Source organism: Siniperca chuatsi, linkage group LG5 (assembly GCF_020085105.1).
Source record: "Siniperca chuatsi isolate FFG_IHB_CAS linkage group LG5, ASM2008510v1, whole genome shotgun sequence".
NCBI lineage: Eukaryota > Metazoa > Chordata > Actinopteri > Centrarchiformes > Sinipercidae > Siniperca > Siniperca chuatsi.
In genome coordinates, this window is record NC_058046.1 from 13397158 (window position 1) to 13413293 (window position 16136).

At 40.8% G+C, this 16136-nt stretch overlaps 2 protein-coding genes across 2 annotated transcripts; both read right to left on the reverse strand.

Moving 5' to 3' along the window:
- Positions 1 to 1324: 1324 nt before the first annotated feature.
- On the reverse strand, positions 1325 to 9909 carry dpysl2a (dihydropyrimidinase like 2a). Its single transcript, XM_044197227.1, has 14 exons — positions 9571 to 9909; positions 6847 to 6935; positions 6422 to 6606; positions 6107 to 6271; positions 5780 to 5841; positions 5581 to 5661; positions 5422 to 5490; positions 5148 to 5268; positions 4872 to 5028; positions 4506 to 4647; positions 4221 to 4391; positions 3707 to 3886; positions 3380 to 3572; positions 1325 to 3289 (listed from the first exon to the last, which is right to left on the reverse strand). The coding sequence occupies exons 1-14, from the start codon at positions 9610 to 9612 to the stop codon at positions 3198 to 3200; spliced, it is 1749 nt and encodes a 582-aa protein (XP_044053162.1). The 5' UTR covers positions 9613 to 9909; the 3' UTR covers positions 1325 to 3197.
- Positions 9910 to 10149: 240 nt separating this feature from the next.
- Positions 10150 to 15754, reverse strand: bnip3la (BCL2 interacting protein 3 like a). Its single transcript, XM_044197230.1, has 6 exons — positions 15598 to 15754; positions 14228 to 14498; positions 14057 to 14138; positions 13860 to 13966; positions 13615 to 13764; positions 10150 to 12842 (listed from the first exon to the last, which is right to left on the reverse strand). Exons 1-6 carry the CDS (start codon positions 15647 to 15649, stop codon positions 12794 to 12796), a joined length of 711 nt encoding a protein of 236 aa, XP_044053165.1. The 5' UTR covers positions 15650 to 15754; the 3' UTR covers positions 10150 to 12793.
- Between the last annotated feature and the right edge of the window lie 382 nt (positions 15755 to 16136).

The window sequence follows — 16136 nt, forward strand, 5'->3', positions numbered from 1 at the left end:
GGTTGCTACACTTCTAATTAATTAATTCCAATAACTGCTTATGTGACCAAGAGCATCTTTTAATCAGCAGTGGAAGAAAGATTCAGAGACTTTGCTTAAGTAGCCATACCACAATGTAAAAATACTGCTTCACAAGTAAAAATCCTGCATAATTTTACTTACAAGTATTTATGATGCAGAAAAATCAACCCGATGAGCATTATATTGTTAAAGAACCCCTACAAAAATGTTTGAAGATCTATTTGTGTCTAATATAGTTTTTCCACAAAAAAAGTTCAATTAACTTGTTAAAAATTACATCTACTCCTTAATCTATTAATACCAAAATCTTACATTTATGAATGTGCAAATATATGTGACTTCAAAAGTTTAACAACTGGACACAAGATGTCTCCTACTTCACTGAAAAGTCTATTCTCGGTTTTTGTGCGTTGGAGGTTTAAAGTTTCCACATCACACTTGTGTAATTGGACCATGACTGGCCTATTAAGTTGTGATGCCACAAAAGCAGCTCATATCTACACATCATAAACTCAGATTTAAACTGAGCACAGAGAAACTGTCCCCCTTCAGCAGATGAATGTGAAAACAGCCTACTCCGCATCATTCTGCACAGTGAAGGTCAAACATCCAACCGAAGTAACAATAAGTCACATATTTTTGGAGTGGAGGGGGACTTTAAATATTATTGCGTAGTATTGGATTATTATTAGTGATACATTCGTATTCGAGTAGCATTTTATTCTTGTATCTTATTGCGGTGGAGCTAATAACTACTGCGTATTCTATAAAGTCATCAAATGTTTTGTTTGTAAAACCTCAATCTACAAAGGAAGTAATAACATAATTATAGCTGATACATAAATGTGGGAGTTAAATTGAGTTAAAAATGGCAATATCTCATTTTGCAATGCAGCGTAGAAGTAGGAGAAAATGGAAAATACATAAGTACAAGTACCTCAAAACTGTACTTAAGTACATTATGTGAGTAAGTACTTTCCACCACTGCTTTTAATAATTGCGCAAATGAAAAAGGTGTCTACAGGCAAGAACACAATCAGTTTTCCAGTCATTAAGAGTTTAGTACATCTTGCATGGAAAATCCTCTGAAAATTTACAACTGCTTATAAACTCACCAAAACTAACTAAACCTAAATGTCTATGAACATTATCCCTATGTTCCCTATAATAATTACCAAGTTCTAATTCTTGTTATTTTTGTTAAATTTGTTAGGAAATTATAAAATAAAGTGTCTTATTTAAATTGTGTGGTTAATGTGGTTATCTTATTCATGTATTTAAAAAAAAAAGTCAGTACCATAAATTTCATTTTTATTATTTTAATCCACTGAAGTCAACACAGATAGGGTCAAATGCTGACAGGACCGATGATTCCCCCCCCCAAAACCCTTGTATCCTACAAAACGTACATGACTGAGAGAGTATCACACTTGCTGGGAGAGGGGCAAAAACAGTGCTCAACATCACAACTCAATAACCATTACCAAGAAACTTCCCCAAATGTAAATCACTTCACATTATAGCTTGGCATACAAAACCTACACTTGACAAGGCAATGAGGAAGAAATAATCCAGTGTTTTACAGTATGGCTGCACAGTGCCGCAAAACTGTCAACCCATTGTGGTTTGCATTGTGGAATACAGTAACTATCTCGAGTGAATCTGGTGTGAACAACGCTGGGGCAGGTAGAGGGGTAAGAGAAGAAAAACAGGATTTTTTGTAATTCATTCACAACACTAACACCGAGAACAGTGGACACATCATCAGCACGCTGTGAGGGATTTCATATACATACTGAAGCATTTTTCATCAGGTCTCAAAGATCAGGGTTCCACTTCTTTAAAGAGCCTTCATAGATACAGTGTGCTATCAATATCTTACAGAACAGGCAGGCAAGTAGTTCAATTCAACAAATATCCTAAAACATACAGACATATCCAATACAAATAAAAAGTTGCAAGCTCACATACATTTTTACCATTTGGATTGTTACAGGTGCAAAACAAATTCTGTCAAAACTGGGTAAATGATGACTCCACTCTGGCTGCTGTTATTACAAAGCTTACACGACTGCTGTGTGGATGTGGACATCATCTGCACATATTACAGCAAAGGTCATATAGCACCAGGTGCAGAGAGGTTGTCTGCAAATCTCCCATCCAGCTTCTTTGTAGTGTCTTTCTGTATTGTGAACAATATACACCGGTCTGATTATTGGAAGCTTGTTGCCCTGACAACCTCTTAACAAACAACAAAATGATGAAATGAATGAAAAAGTTCATGTTTCTCAGACAAAATGGTATGTGCCAGCTGTTTCTCCCCCCATATTCAGGGAGAAGTTGAATGAGTGGTTTAACCCTAAAATACCCTTTCTTTTCCTTTCAGTGCAGTCAGTGCTTTTCAAAATGGCTTAACACAATAAAAACATAAAACATCGATTTTATAAAAGTGTAACTATAAACACACAAGGAAGACCAAATTGTTCAGCTGCACACGGTACCTACACAAAAATTAAATACTGCAAACTTCAGATAAAATTAGGTGTTATGAGAAGCACAAACTATATTCTACAGTCTAATCGTTCATGATTAGTGTTTTGAGTTTGGGAACATTTTTGTACTAAAAAAAAGCAATCTTACAATGTAACAGTGTTGGAGGCTTTACTTTCAACTGAAGGTGGCACTGTAACACGACCACCAGCACATCCTAACTGGGAAATGAACAGCGCATTAAGAAAAATTGTAAACACGTGCAGTTTCTAAAATGCCCGCTCATGAAACTGACCGCTTCTTGGGACTAGTTTTCTGTCAACTTTCTGAGCCAAGAGGGCAACTAAACAACTCAAACATGTACAACAAAAATTATACAAAAAAATGTAAACAAATTAATTTCATCAATAATCAAACTGGGCTTAAAAACAGCAAAAACTCTGCTTCAATTCACTTGAACCTTCCATGACGATGGAATATGGCAGGAAAGATGAAACAAAATGGAATAGTGCCTTCTTTTTTTTGCATGAGGTGACATCGTGGTAGTGTGTGAATAAGAACGGATGGAGTGCTTTTGGGTGGAGTGCAAGGGGAGTCAGAGGTGACCAGATGTGATGTGACAGCTGTAAGAGTGGCCCTCTGGTCCCATGTTGCCCTGCTACCCCGTTCTCAGTTGAGAAAAGAGCTTAGCCGAGGCTGGTGATGTTGGCTTTTCCACCGGGAGGAGCCACGATGCGTTGAGTGGTGCGACGAGGAACGTTGTCATCAATTTGGGCACCTAAAAATGTTTGATACGATACAATACAACTTAAATGCCTAGTTGTGAAAGAGGCCAATTGCCAGGAATGAAATTTGTGCCTTCACTCACCAGACAGACTGAAGCCAGACTGGTGAAGGTTGCGTACTGGCTGGTGAGTAGACTGCTGTTGCTGCTGCTGCTGCTGCTGCTTGGCAGGGGAAGTCTTCACTGAGGAGACTGTGGACATCACCTTGGGAGTCACAGTCACCTCACACACTGGCCCGTCATACTGGCCCCTGGGGACTCCTCGCAACTCTGTGAGCTAAACACACAGGCCAATTCATCAGACCACACGCCGTGTAGCTCACCAGCTACCTATGTTGTAAGAATTTAGTTTCTCTATAGCTGGATGAGTGCGCCTGCTCAGAGGTGCGGCTACCTGCAATTAGAACTCACCCTGCTGCGAGCCTTTATCCTCTTGTACACATGGTCAGAGAAGGGTTTACGGCTGACGTAGCGTCCACAGCCCTCCGTGGTGTGAAGGCTGCCCTCCTCCAACACAATCTTGCCCTGGCTGATCACCACCACAGGACCTCCACGCACTTCTGTGCCCTCAAAGATGTTATACTCCACAGCCTGGGAGAAGAAGAGATTTGATCAGCAGACTGGTTTAAACTGATTTTCACTTGGATATCATGTAGCAATACATCTAAAAGTAATTTTTGCCTGCCTTGACACAGCAGGACACTCTTCACTGTAATTTACATTAAATAAGGTCTACATTAGATTATACTTGCAAGTAAGTTTACTTTTTTAATGGTTATGCTACAGTGTTTGTACTTAAAGCTCCTATTCACTGAGTTAGCCCATCATATACAATCTTAAAAACTAGGTCTCAACATGTCTAGGACACATAAATGACTAAAGACATTGTGTATAAGAGTGAAAACGGGCAAAGTATCCATCTGACCAGGTTGTGGCTCTTAGCTGAGATGATCTTAGTGAAATCAGGGTCCCACAACACAAGGTCGGCATCAGACCCCACAGCGATGCGGCCCTTGCGGGGGAACAGGTTGAAGATCTTGGCTGCGTTTGTGCTGGTCACTGCCACAAACTGGTTCTCATCCATCTTGCCAGTCACCTTTTGGGACAGGACAACAAATCGCATACTAGCATCTAAACATACACAAAGGTCTAGAGTACCTCATGAGAGGAATTTTTGGAATGTGTGAACAGTGGGTCGCATCAAGCTCACCACACATTTGTCCCAGATTAGGGACATCCTCTCCTCAGTGCCATTGGTTCCCTCTGGGATTAGGGTGAAGTTATCTTTGCCTACTGCACGCTGAGAAGTCTGGAAAGTGCAGTGAGCGCTACCAGTCACCTGCAAGTCCCCACTAGATAAAATAGAAAGCAGGAAAACTAAGCACACGCTTCATATGTGCAATAAGTGTCATTTATTTGATACATTTAATATTCTATCATTGTATTAAGTGCATGTATGTAAATGTTCCTCCTCCAAAAAGAGGTATAGCTGAGTAAAAATAAAATGCAGCACTAAGCAGTAACACATGTCAAATTGTGTTCCAGCTATCTTTAGGTCCTGGCACAGAGCACCTACCATGACAACAGAGAGTTGAGGTAGTCGGGGGTGGTAGGATCAGGACTGAGCGGTGGAGAAGTGACATAGGCTGCCGCCTTGGCCCAGTTCTTGCTCCAGTAATGAGTTCCGTCTGTGCCCAAGCTGGCAGATATGGGCTCTCCGTAAACCACAGCACCTACAGGAGTAGACAGGATGATGTCAGCGCAAAGAAAATGAAAGCCAGACAGCCAGACAGACACAGGTGAAGGTCTACAGTAAATTTGCAAGGAAAAAGTTCTAAATTTGTCTTCTTACCCCTTTTCCTGGCAAGGGCAATGACATCCGCAGCAGTCTTGCTCATCACCTTGGTGATGTAGAGGGGACAGTTGGTCTGATTGGCTATGGTGACAGAGCGATTGACCGCCTCAGCCTCCACCTGCAGACACACAAGTCAGATTCATCAGCAGCCTGATGACAGCCTCTCTTCTCGCCTATACTGTATTCTGCGTATTTTTATCTTAAAAGTACATTATCACAAAACCTTTTGTCTTTTGGCTACAGTTATTGAGAAACCAGTCCTCTGTCTTACCTCCTCTGGGCGGCTAAGCACATGGCCTTCAGGGCCAGTGATCCCCAGCTCTAGAATACGTCTCTGCTCCTAAAAAATCCACATTAGAACATTATAATACAAAATGGCAATAACTGCTGACGGCTGAAACTTGACCGACTTAATCAGTGGTTCTGTTACCTCTGCAATTATGTCTCCATTCTCAGCGTGGACCTGTGCAATGGCTCCAAGATCTCTGATGACACTGAACACCTCATAGATCTAAAAGAAAATGATATATACTGGTCAGCTTGTAGGGCTGTCATCTGCGCCAAAGACATCTAACAGCCTCAAAAACAAAAGCTATGACAGACAGCTCAGTAGAGCATGCAGAGCATACCTGAGAGTCAGAAAGTTGGAAAACATCCTTATAAGCCAAATAGACCAGGAAAGAGTTGACACCTGAAGATAGAAAACTTATGAGAGAAAGCAGCCAAAGGTGGAATAAAGAGGGCAAAAGAGGGAAAACCCAGAGCGAAGGAGAAAAGTAAAATCAAAAGGATAAAAATTACAAAGCAGAAACATTTTGTTACGGTTTTATGGTCTGTAAAAAGTACTTTTTTCCCTATGCAATGTCTGAGAAACACTTTTTATTCAAACATAATGGCAGAGAAATGTTTCTGAACATCTTCAGTGATGTTTAGGATGTTTTATGCTGACTGCATACCATGATCCTTCACTAGGGCCTCCATCTCTTCTTGAGTGCCTTTGTTCCACTCGGTGATGTCCACATGCAGAGAATAGTCACAGCAGGACTTGCTATCAGCCCACTCCCTCCACTGTTTGAAAGCTGCAACCAGGCTGATGCCAGGCTCCGGCACCACGTGGTCAACTATAACACACAAACAAGCAGGTTGGACTTAATGTGCACAAGCAAACTGCATAATTAAATCATATGCTTGACGGCGCATCTGCAGTGTTATAATCCCTGCAACAGGATTACTGTGTACACATGTGGAAATCTGTCTGATATAATACATACTGATCATAGTAGTCCCCCCAGCCAGGGCCGCTCTGGTGCCCTGGTAGAAGTCATCTGCTGCCACCATGCCTCGGTCAGGCATCTGGAATCGGGTGTGCACGTCAATACCCCCGGGCATCACCATTCTCCCATGAGCCTCTATGATCTTAACTCCCCCGGGAACAATGAGGTTGTCTCCTATTTGCCTGATGGAAACAAATGAAAGCAAATAAATACAGGAAAGAATGAAGGAAACCTGATAAAACAGAGACAATCTAGATTCCGAGAAACAAGGTAATAGGTGTGCTTGGCCTTCTTGTAGATATAATTAAATATATTTTTCTGTCATTTGTCATATGGCCCCTATAAGAGCTAGGAGCCCACATGAATTGCTACAACAAAAAATGTTTTAAAAGTAGCCCTGCTAATCTTCAAATTGAACTTACTTGATGACTCCATCCTCCATGTAGATATCAGCCAAGAATGACTGATCATCGTTCACTATCTTTGCTCCTTTGATGAGGAGACGGTCACTCTGAAAGGAGGAGACAGCGTTTTACATTACCCATTAACCACAGAACATTCTAGCCACCTGCTGAGCAGAGTAAAATAGCGAGAAATTATCTCTGTTAATCCCTCGTAGCTAATAGTTAGTTCCATAATTCAACAGTAAATATGACCAATTTCAAAGACAAGTTACTTTTCTGAAATAGAAAAGAACCTTGGGCCAACTTTAGTGATTCATTTAGCTCAATGTATCTCCCACTTAGGTCAGAGAATTCAACAAGACTTTTATTAAGGCAGAGAGAATGTTGTTGGAAACGATGTTTAGGGTTATCCTACATGATTTATTCACACATAATAGACACATCGTTTGAAGGGAGGAAGCAATTCTTGATCAAAACCCTCAAGTAAGAGCACACAAACTCTTGAGTGTCACAATTAACTCAACCTGCATGAGATGAAAGGAGAGCGTAGTAGGCTGGCCTACTTCTCCAACAGGTTTCCCGGGGTCTCTGAAGACAGTAAGGAGAGCTAATGAAAACAAAATTGGTTTACTGCAAACCTCACATCAGTTTCTGATGTGCAGAGTGGGTGGACATGGACAGCAGGGATGCATTAGGTATGCAAGTCGTGGCTGTATTGACACAATCCCCAAGGCCATTACTCTCCTATAAGTGGGTCACATAACCTATGTCCTCTCTGTGTCCGAGTGGTCAGCGACAAGTGCACTGAGGTCATCATATACCTCAGCTCAAAATGGCTTTCATTGTGCAAAAACTGCTTTAGTCCTTCACTCTCTAAATGAATGTATCAGAATGTAGAGGATATATATTCTCTGCAGTAAAAACGGACCCTCATGATTAATCCTGTAATGTAAAAGTCATAAAACTGAATTGATTACTAAGAACTGAATGTACTTAGGAAAGGGCCCAGTGTCAAGCAGCGTAGGCTAAACTATAAATGGAAGTAGGAAATCTGTGTGTCACATACACAGAGTTACTGTATGTTACAGCTGACTGTACCATACTCAAAAGTCTGCATGAATAAAACATTATTTCCAAGTTGTGTAAACATTACTGTCTCTGGTTATTTCACGTGACACAACTAAAAGCTTAACAAGCAAGCAGCTGGTAAACAGGAGACACTGCTTATAATCATGATTAATAGAATATGTTGCTTTTCCAGCATTATCATCATTATTGCATCACTGTATGGCTGCAACAAGTGATTATTAATGATGATCATATTATCAGTTAATGTATTCCTTACTATTTTGTTTAAATGTCAAATAAATCATCAAATATCAATGAATGTCTTATTAGCCAAATAAACTTCAAAAATAAACAAAGACAAAGAGTGTGCTCATTATCACTGTTGTTTTAATTGACTAAAAAAAATTAATGAACGGACAAAATAATCACTATGTTTCTGCCATTCTACTAATCGAAAAATTGACTGTGTCTAGATATTGTGGTACTAGATATGACTGTACAAATGAATACAATGAAGAAGACCCACCCTGCCTATATCACTGTGAAGCTATGACTACAACCTTCACAGCAGCTATCATTCCTCTGGAGACAACGTGATGTGAACAAATTCAGTTACTGTTGTTCAGGGACAAAGCCTGATCTTAGTGTTTTGTTAAAAGCTCTGCAGAGAGAAACTATCTACTTCATTCCAAACTAATAAGTGGAGTCTGACTGTGTGTGTCGGAGGGCCTGGGGGTCTGCTGCAGAGATACTGCTGTCTGCATGTTGTGTCTGGGATGTCAGGGCTGTTGTTTCTAACTCTGCTTCGACCTGTGAGAGAGACCTGACAACTACCTAGATATCTGTCTGTACAAAACAGAGCCTGATCCTCAGCCAATACATTTCACAAGACAGTTTGGTTTTGTTAAATAATCAAACTTAAAATCAGTTGCTGTCTATATGCTTCAGCACTCGGGCTGCTTGATGAAAGCTTAGGGAAAAAGGTTTGGATGGGTGCTGTCCAATGACCTACTTTACAAAAGAGGTTTTACTTATTTTAACCATCACAGCATCCCTACTGTAGGCCCTTAATACTGCACTTTCTGGTTAAAAAGCTGCATCATGAAGCAAAACAGACATTATATTATCAAATCCCAATTTACAACAGTATATCACAGAATCAGGGTTAAATAACTGTAGCATTGGAAGATTGTACAAAAATCTAGTTTTCCATTTTTTTATTCTCCAAAAGATAGAGACAACTAAAGAGGACAGGCTAAATAGATGTCAGGGGATAGAGGATGAAAGATGAGATGACCTGTGCCTAAACCTGTTTAACTACACCCTACATTGCTGAGGATGCTGGCAGGGAGAGCTAACGTTACAGCTACTGACAGCGAAAGGAGCAAAGACCTGTTCATTACACGGAAAAATACTACTCAAGCTCCAAATGAGGAATTGTGAAAGCGCTTGCTGCAAACCCACTGGCTGGTTATCATTATTCACCCCAGGCTGTCAGTATGTGGAGCTGAAGCAGGGCTGCTGCTGGTGACAGCGTCAGTGTAAATGAATGGACACGACAGCTAAGCGTTGGCTAGCTTTTGGTTTAATCCTGAGGCTCACCTCACGTTAAAAAAAACACACCACCACTGACGAATAAATGTAATATTTTTCAAGTACTGAAACAATACTCACTGTAATTCGTGGAATGTTCTTCTTTCCTTGGTAACCCGACATTTTGAAGATGCCTCTGACACAACTGTCCCCTGCCTCTTGGCTAACGCTAGCTAGCTAGACTGGAAAACCTCAGCTGCCAATGAAAATATGAATGGATGCTCTGCTTGTTGACCAGTCGACGCCCTGGGTGATCTGTGCCTATCTGACAATGTCTGTCGATAATAAGTAGTGCAGCCTAACAAATGCTTTTTAATGAGTAGTTTGCCTAACAGTCCTACGCCTGAATTTGCTGCTAGAATGGGTCCTTGAAGACCAGACAAGCACCAAGAGAAGGGCCACAAAGAGGAACCGCGCATGCGCACTGCCCCGCCCAGCTCCGCTATAACTCCATGTTTCTTTCATGTGTTATCATCAGTTTGGGGCAAACAGGTTAAGCATCACATGTTTAATTTACTGTGTCAGATCAGTCACATAAGATGAGCTTTTGCCCTGGGCACACAATTTGTCTTATAACTTACATTAATAGTTGTTTCTGACATGGATAAACCTTTAATTACTGTATATATAGTTGGAAAGAATCAAAACACTATATACCACTGTGAGCAATGTTACACTTTAATGTCATGTTTCCAATATGATAACAATCAGAAATCTAGGTCCTTGCTACTTAGCACTGATGGAATAAAATCTGATATAATACTTGACACTAACCAGGACCCTGCCCTGCCTATGAACAAGCAACGCTTGGTCTTTCAGGTTGAAAACAAAGGCGACAATATTGTACATGCAATCAAAAGGTTAAATTTGACCTCTGATGGAACACAATGGGCTAGACTAAAATGTGCGAGTCAAAGGGATGCAAGTATGCAAACAATTAGAATTAGAAGCAACTAAAAATTGCATCACATCCATTTAACGTTGCCCCTCATCACTTCTTCATTGTTGTTAACAATGAAGAAAGGACCATGTACAAGTAGCAAAGAAAAGAGATGCTTTCTAGAGGTACGATTTGGGATGTCTTTGGTCTAGAACAGGTTGGGCCTGCCCTGTGACTAAAAGGTTGCCGATGTGATCCCTGAACCATCAGGATAAATCTGGGTGGGGAAAGTGAAACAGTGGCACTCGCGCCTCTGTCATTACCACTGAGGAGCCCTTGAGCAAGAGCCTTAACCTCAAACGGTTGAGCTGCTCAATGGCCCACTCACTGTGGATGTACTGGGCTGCTTCCAAAAGAGCGTTGCTCTCAGTCAATCTTTGCTGGATTTAAAAAAGGTTACAAATGCGTGTAGATGTTTTGAAGCTTCTTTAAAAAGATTTAGCTACTAACATGAATAAGTAAGTAACATATAATTTATTTTGGACTGATTGTGTCATGTTGAAATACCTAGGTTACCACATGAGTTCAGGGATATTAAGATGGAGGAGTTTAAGCCTTACCTAAATTAGAAGGGAAGGACATGAATTTAGAAAATTAACTTCCATAGACAACAATGTATTTGTCTCAGCCTCAGTATTCAGTACAAAGACCATTCAAATTTTACAATGCTCACTGCTGCTCAGTAAGCCCATAATGATGATATGTGCATTTTATTAGTTATTATGACTTAAATAATGCATTAATGTCTGTGGATTTCTATCCTCCACCTTTCTATTTATATCTCAGCCACAGTATACAGTACAAACTTTATTCAAATTCCAAAATGCTCTGTATTGCACACTGATCAACTGTACATAAGCCTGTTATGATGACATGTAGTTTATGAGTTAGTATAAGTTATATAATGCATTAAAGCCTGAATGCCTGTTGAGTGCCAATACTGTGCATTATAGTCAATGATATTTCATGACTCTATAATGTCATCCATTTATAGACACAGACAGAAGAATCCTCCAGTCATCCAATCAGCATCAATATACTGATATCACATGCATTTTCTTCAGGAAATGCTCCTCTACTTACTCTGGAAGTTCCACACACACACACACACACACACACACACACACACACACACACACACACACAGTACATTGTTTACTGTTTATATTGTGTGAAATGATTGCAGTGTAATCTATATAAAAGTCAGATAACACTCTGAAATGAGGCCCCAGGAAATACCTTCCTCTGGTGGTTTCTGCCACTGACGCTTCACAAATTAAACAACAGGAAAAACACATTACATACACTGCCACAATGCTATATAATAACAATTATATAATAGGCATTAATATCAATGTATAAACAAATGATACAATGTCAAAAGATGTACATGGGGCAGATCACAGCTTAAATTATTTTTCACATCTACATCTTTAAATATCTAAACATATCTGAAAATAAAATAAAAACGGTCTAAGATAAATCACCAATGTGCAGTGGTGAAAGATACAAATTTGGCACTTTGCCATTGCTGCTATGTTATGTTAAAGAATTAGATATGTAGGCAAAAAGAAATGAAAATAGCATATGGCCTGGTAACTTGCCATCCAGCCTAGGTTCCACTAGCATAGGTACTCAAACAACCCCTCTGTAAAATTTTGGAGCTACATACTAGATAAATGTTTAAGCTTTCCAACCTTCATGAAAACAAAGCTTTTAAAAGAAACCCTCAGGAGTCAACATGATACAACTTCTATTCTCCAAAATGTGTGGAATTTAAAAACAAATCCCACTGTGCAGCATCATTTGTCCCCCCCAAATAACTGCACCTTGAATGTTTAGTCTAAAAGGTTAAGGCGATAAAAGTCCTTTCTGTTCCCAGTGCCAATTCAATTTGTTTGTATTGCAGATATGGCGCATATTTTTGGTTCATACACTCTGCCTACTGATACACCAGTGGAGAGATGCAGCTTGGGAGAAGGTCAGATTCATCATGATATAACATCAAAACAAGTGGAGAAACTTTAACCATGAAACCACCTGACATCAAATCCTTGTCACATATTTTTGAGTTGAACAGGATGAATAATATATTCCAGCTCTAACAGGGACTGTAATCTACTGGATTCAAGTTGGTGACAACTGCTGGGTACAATGTTGCCCTGTGTCAAAATGTGATGGAGTGCAAACACATTACGTCATGTCTATATAACTCTATAACTACATCTACAATGTGACAGAATTTAATGCTGATTGGAAAAGAAATGTGGGCGCACAATAGATGCAGAGAGACAGCTTGACTACAGGAGGATGGTTGAGAGACTTGGAGACAGGAGAACATCCAGGCACTGCTTCATCTGCTATTCAGTAAGAGCTGGTGGAGGCTGTGGCAATTCTCTTCCCAATGTACACCCTAGAAAAAAAAATCCAGAAAATGCACGAAATCAAACCAGTTGAAAACAAATAGGATAATGCATACAGACATTTTGGAAACAGTGAGAAATGTCAATGCTGACACTAATGATGTAGTCATAGTAGTAGTAGTAGTAGGATATCTCAACGAACAGTTATGACTTGCAGGTGACAGTAGCTACTCCCGCAGTCGCTGGTTCCTACTCAATTCCTAAACCTTTAGCGCATTGAGGAAAAGGTTCACTATTCAGGTGTGGTTAGTTGAAGAGTGTGCCATAGAGCTGCTGAAATTAACCACTTTCACTGTTGACGGTGTAGACAGCAGACACTCAGAAAGACTCCTTCCTGAGGGCAGGGCTTAAGCAACACAGAGTAACTTAAATTTCTGAGTTCTCAGACCATTTTCACAATTGAGAATGACTTCCGGATGGGAGCTGAAACGTCTTGATTCTGAAAACAGTGTCCAGATGACTACGACTGAAACCTTTTCTACCACTCTCACTGTTCTATAAATGAGGCCCAGGTCTGAGCAGACAGGCATCAGATACATGAATTGCAGTCATCTTGGACACCAAAATAGCAGTGCACTGATAAATTGACAAAGGCACAGCCTGTACTGACCCTCTCCTATGGCTCATGGTGAGTCACTAAAATACCAAACTGGCACAAGCAAGTAAAAAACACCAGTGCAGGCGGAGAAAATTTTACTTTTTCAATTCAAAGCCAAGCCGTGCATTACATCCCTGCATGGAGATAGAACTGCATGAACATACCCAAGGCCAAGAGCGAGGATGTGGGAGATGAGTAAGGAAGGGATGAAGACTTTGAGGAATTCAGCAGAGAAGATGCCACCTTTCTTCATGACTCCACTCTTCCTCATACTGAGAGATACTGAACGTCGAGGGTGCCTGAAGTGGAACTCCCTGAGAGGAATAATCAATCAACCAATTAATGCAAAATGATTTCAATATCCTGAACTGTTATTATTGAATGATTCTGGAGATGATAGTCTGCTTACTTTGGTGGAATGTTTTCTGGTCTGCTGGACCAATCAGAGACCCAGTCTACTTCTTTGTTCAGCAGGATGTCTTCCTCTCGGTCCTGCTCTGGACCATCTTCCTCTGACTGCAAATGTGGAGGTAAAGCAATTAAGTTTAAGGGTAATGAAAAGACTTTAAAAGGGTTTGAACTTTAGAGTTAAATATGTTGTTTTACCTGACTGCCTCTTGGGCTGGGCATCTCCACATCAAAAGTTATCTGACCTTCATCCTGATCTGGACTTGGTGGCCTGTGAGGACTGAGACAACATGTTGGGATGAAAAACAAACATGTAACAGCCAACATTTATTTGAGCTTTAAAGAGCATATAATGGCCTCCATTCCTACCTATGACAGGAGGAGCTACTCGGGCTGGATTCATGCTGTGCATCCAGGAGGATCTTTTCCATGTCTCCATTGTGGATAGAGGAGGATGACGGCACATGTTCTAGTCCTCCAATCAGGGTTTCATCACTCTCAGGCACCACTTCCAAGGTCTGCAGAGCTTGACTCATGTCAGCATTTGCATTTATTTGGTCTGCAGCGGGTGTCATTAGCAGGTTGGTCTGCACGCCCTGGGCCCCTGTGTTTCCATTCAGCTCCAGCTCTACCCAAGAGCCTTGTCAACACAAAGGTCAAGAGGAGGCAAGGAATGGAAATTACGCTTGTTGTGGTAAAGTGCTAACAGCAGATTGTATACCGCACAGAAACACACCTCTGTCTCCTTTCAAATGGAAACAGTTGACCTACATTTCCTGCACCACTGACACTGTGCATTCAAATGAACTGGCTGTGCAGTGCATCCATGATAGCATGCATTTCTGCGTGCCATTGCCCCACAAACACAGACAGGAGAAGGTTATGTAATGTCTTACGGCTAGCGGGCTTGGGTGAGCACATAATGTAAACCTTGTGATAACACGAGACGCTTTTCCCCCCACGTTTTGGGCTTGCTAAAACTAAAATATAATATATTTCGACGATGCGCGTATGCATGACCGAGTGCACATTTACAGACGAGTCTGTCATGCTGCTCTCATGTGAGAGCCTTACATAACGGTGGAGTGCAGTGTGAGACAATTTGCCCAGACATGTCGCTGTTCCAGCTGTTGTGTTGTTACACATAAAGCGCACGTCCCGGTTTTGCGAATTAATGTTTTACTCCTTAGAGAAAATATTTATCGAGTCAAGTCTGAACACACATTTTGCCAGTTTAGTGTTTTACATGTGTTTTCAGAGCTGTAAGTATGCAGGCACTAGAGCTAACATCCTACCATTGTCTTCCTGTAGAATTTATATTTACGAACACTGTGGTCTGTTGAATAAAAAGGCAACTCAACTGCACAAGGAGTGAGAGTGATATGACCCATTATCAGACAATATAAATAACAGTCGCAAATAAAAGCAACATTTATTCGTCTATTGTCCCAAACTTGTTTTCATTTTGGCTAAAGCCCGCCTACGCCGACTCGTGTACGTGATTGGCTGCCATTCCATCAATCAAACATTTATCACAACGCAATTGGCTGGCTTGCGGTGACGTCAAACAACATCACCCTCCACCCCTCCCAGAAGAAGAGGCAATACCGTACCCGATGTAACTTTTACAATAAAATCTCCATTACGCAAATATTGTCAAAAACACACACACACTCATTAAGAATATCTACAGTAGCCTTTGTCCCGTGGAGCACGGAAAAACACACGGCAGTACGTACCGTGAAGCCCGGGCTCTTCGTTATTGTTTCGTTGAGCAGCAGCGGTGGACATGTTGACTACCCTGTTTCAGCATTCATCAACATGACACGCAGACAAACTACGATGTGCGCAGGCGCTAATTCTGTCCAGAGTCCAGACCACAGACAGATAAGAGCCTAAAGGCAGGCTCTAGATGAGCGATGGCCAATTTTTGTTATTTCATTTTCATAATAGCCAGAAAAGTGCAAGACTGGTGTTGAGTTTCAACAATCTTGTGCATGTACGCAAAAAAAGTGATAAAAGAAAGAAGTCCAAAAGTTTGATATAATTTTTATGAATGAAACAAGGTCCATTTACACCATCATTAAGTCCTGGCTGATGTGTGGGTGGACTCTCTTTCTTCCTGAGCCATCTGAGTTTGTTCAGGGTTTGAGGACTGATGATAGTAGTAAGGCTGGCCCCTATCACTCTTCAAATAAGTGCTATGTTGGCTGGACTTTTTAAACTATTAATGTGGGGAGGCAGGCATATCCATTAGCAGTGTTTCCTGTGGATTTGT

Bases quoted from the DNA above. Each gene is read 5' to 3' on its own strand.
- dpysl2a (XM_044197227.1), bottom strand. From the start codon at position 9,612: ATGTCGGGTTACCAAGGAAAGAAGAACATTCCACGAATTACA. The intron at 5,662-5,779 runs GTATGCTCTGCA...ATTTTCTTTTAG, and splicing joins TCCAACTTTCTGACTCTCAG to ATCTATGAGGTGTTCAGTGT. The intron at 5,269-5,421 runs GTAAGACAGAGG...GTGTGTCTGCAG, and splicing joins TGCTTAGCCGCCCAGAGGAG to GTGGAGGCTGAGGCGGTCAA.
- bnip3la (XM_044197230.1), bottom strand. From the start codon at position 15,649: ATGTCCACCGCTGCTGCTCAACGAAACAATAACGAAGAGCCCGGGCTT. The intron at 14,139-14,227 runs GTAGGAATGGAG...ATGTTGTCTCAG, and splicing joins AGTAGCTCCTCCTGTCATAG to TCCTCACAGGCCACCAAGTC. The intron at 12,843-13,614 runs GTATGTTCATGC...TTTTTTTTCTAG, and splicing joins ATCCTCGCTCTTGGCCTTGG to GGTGTACATTGGGAAGAGAA.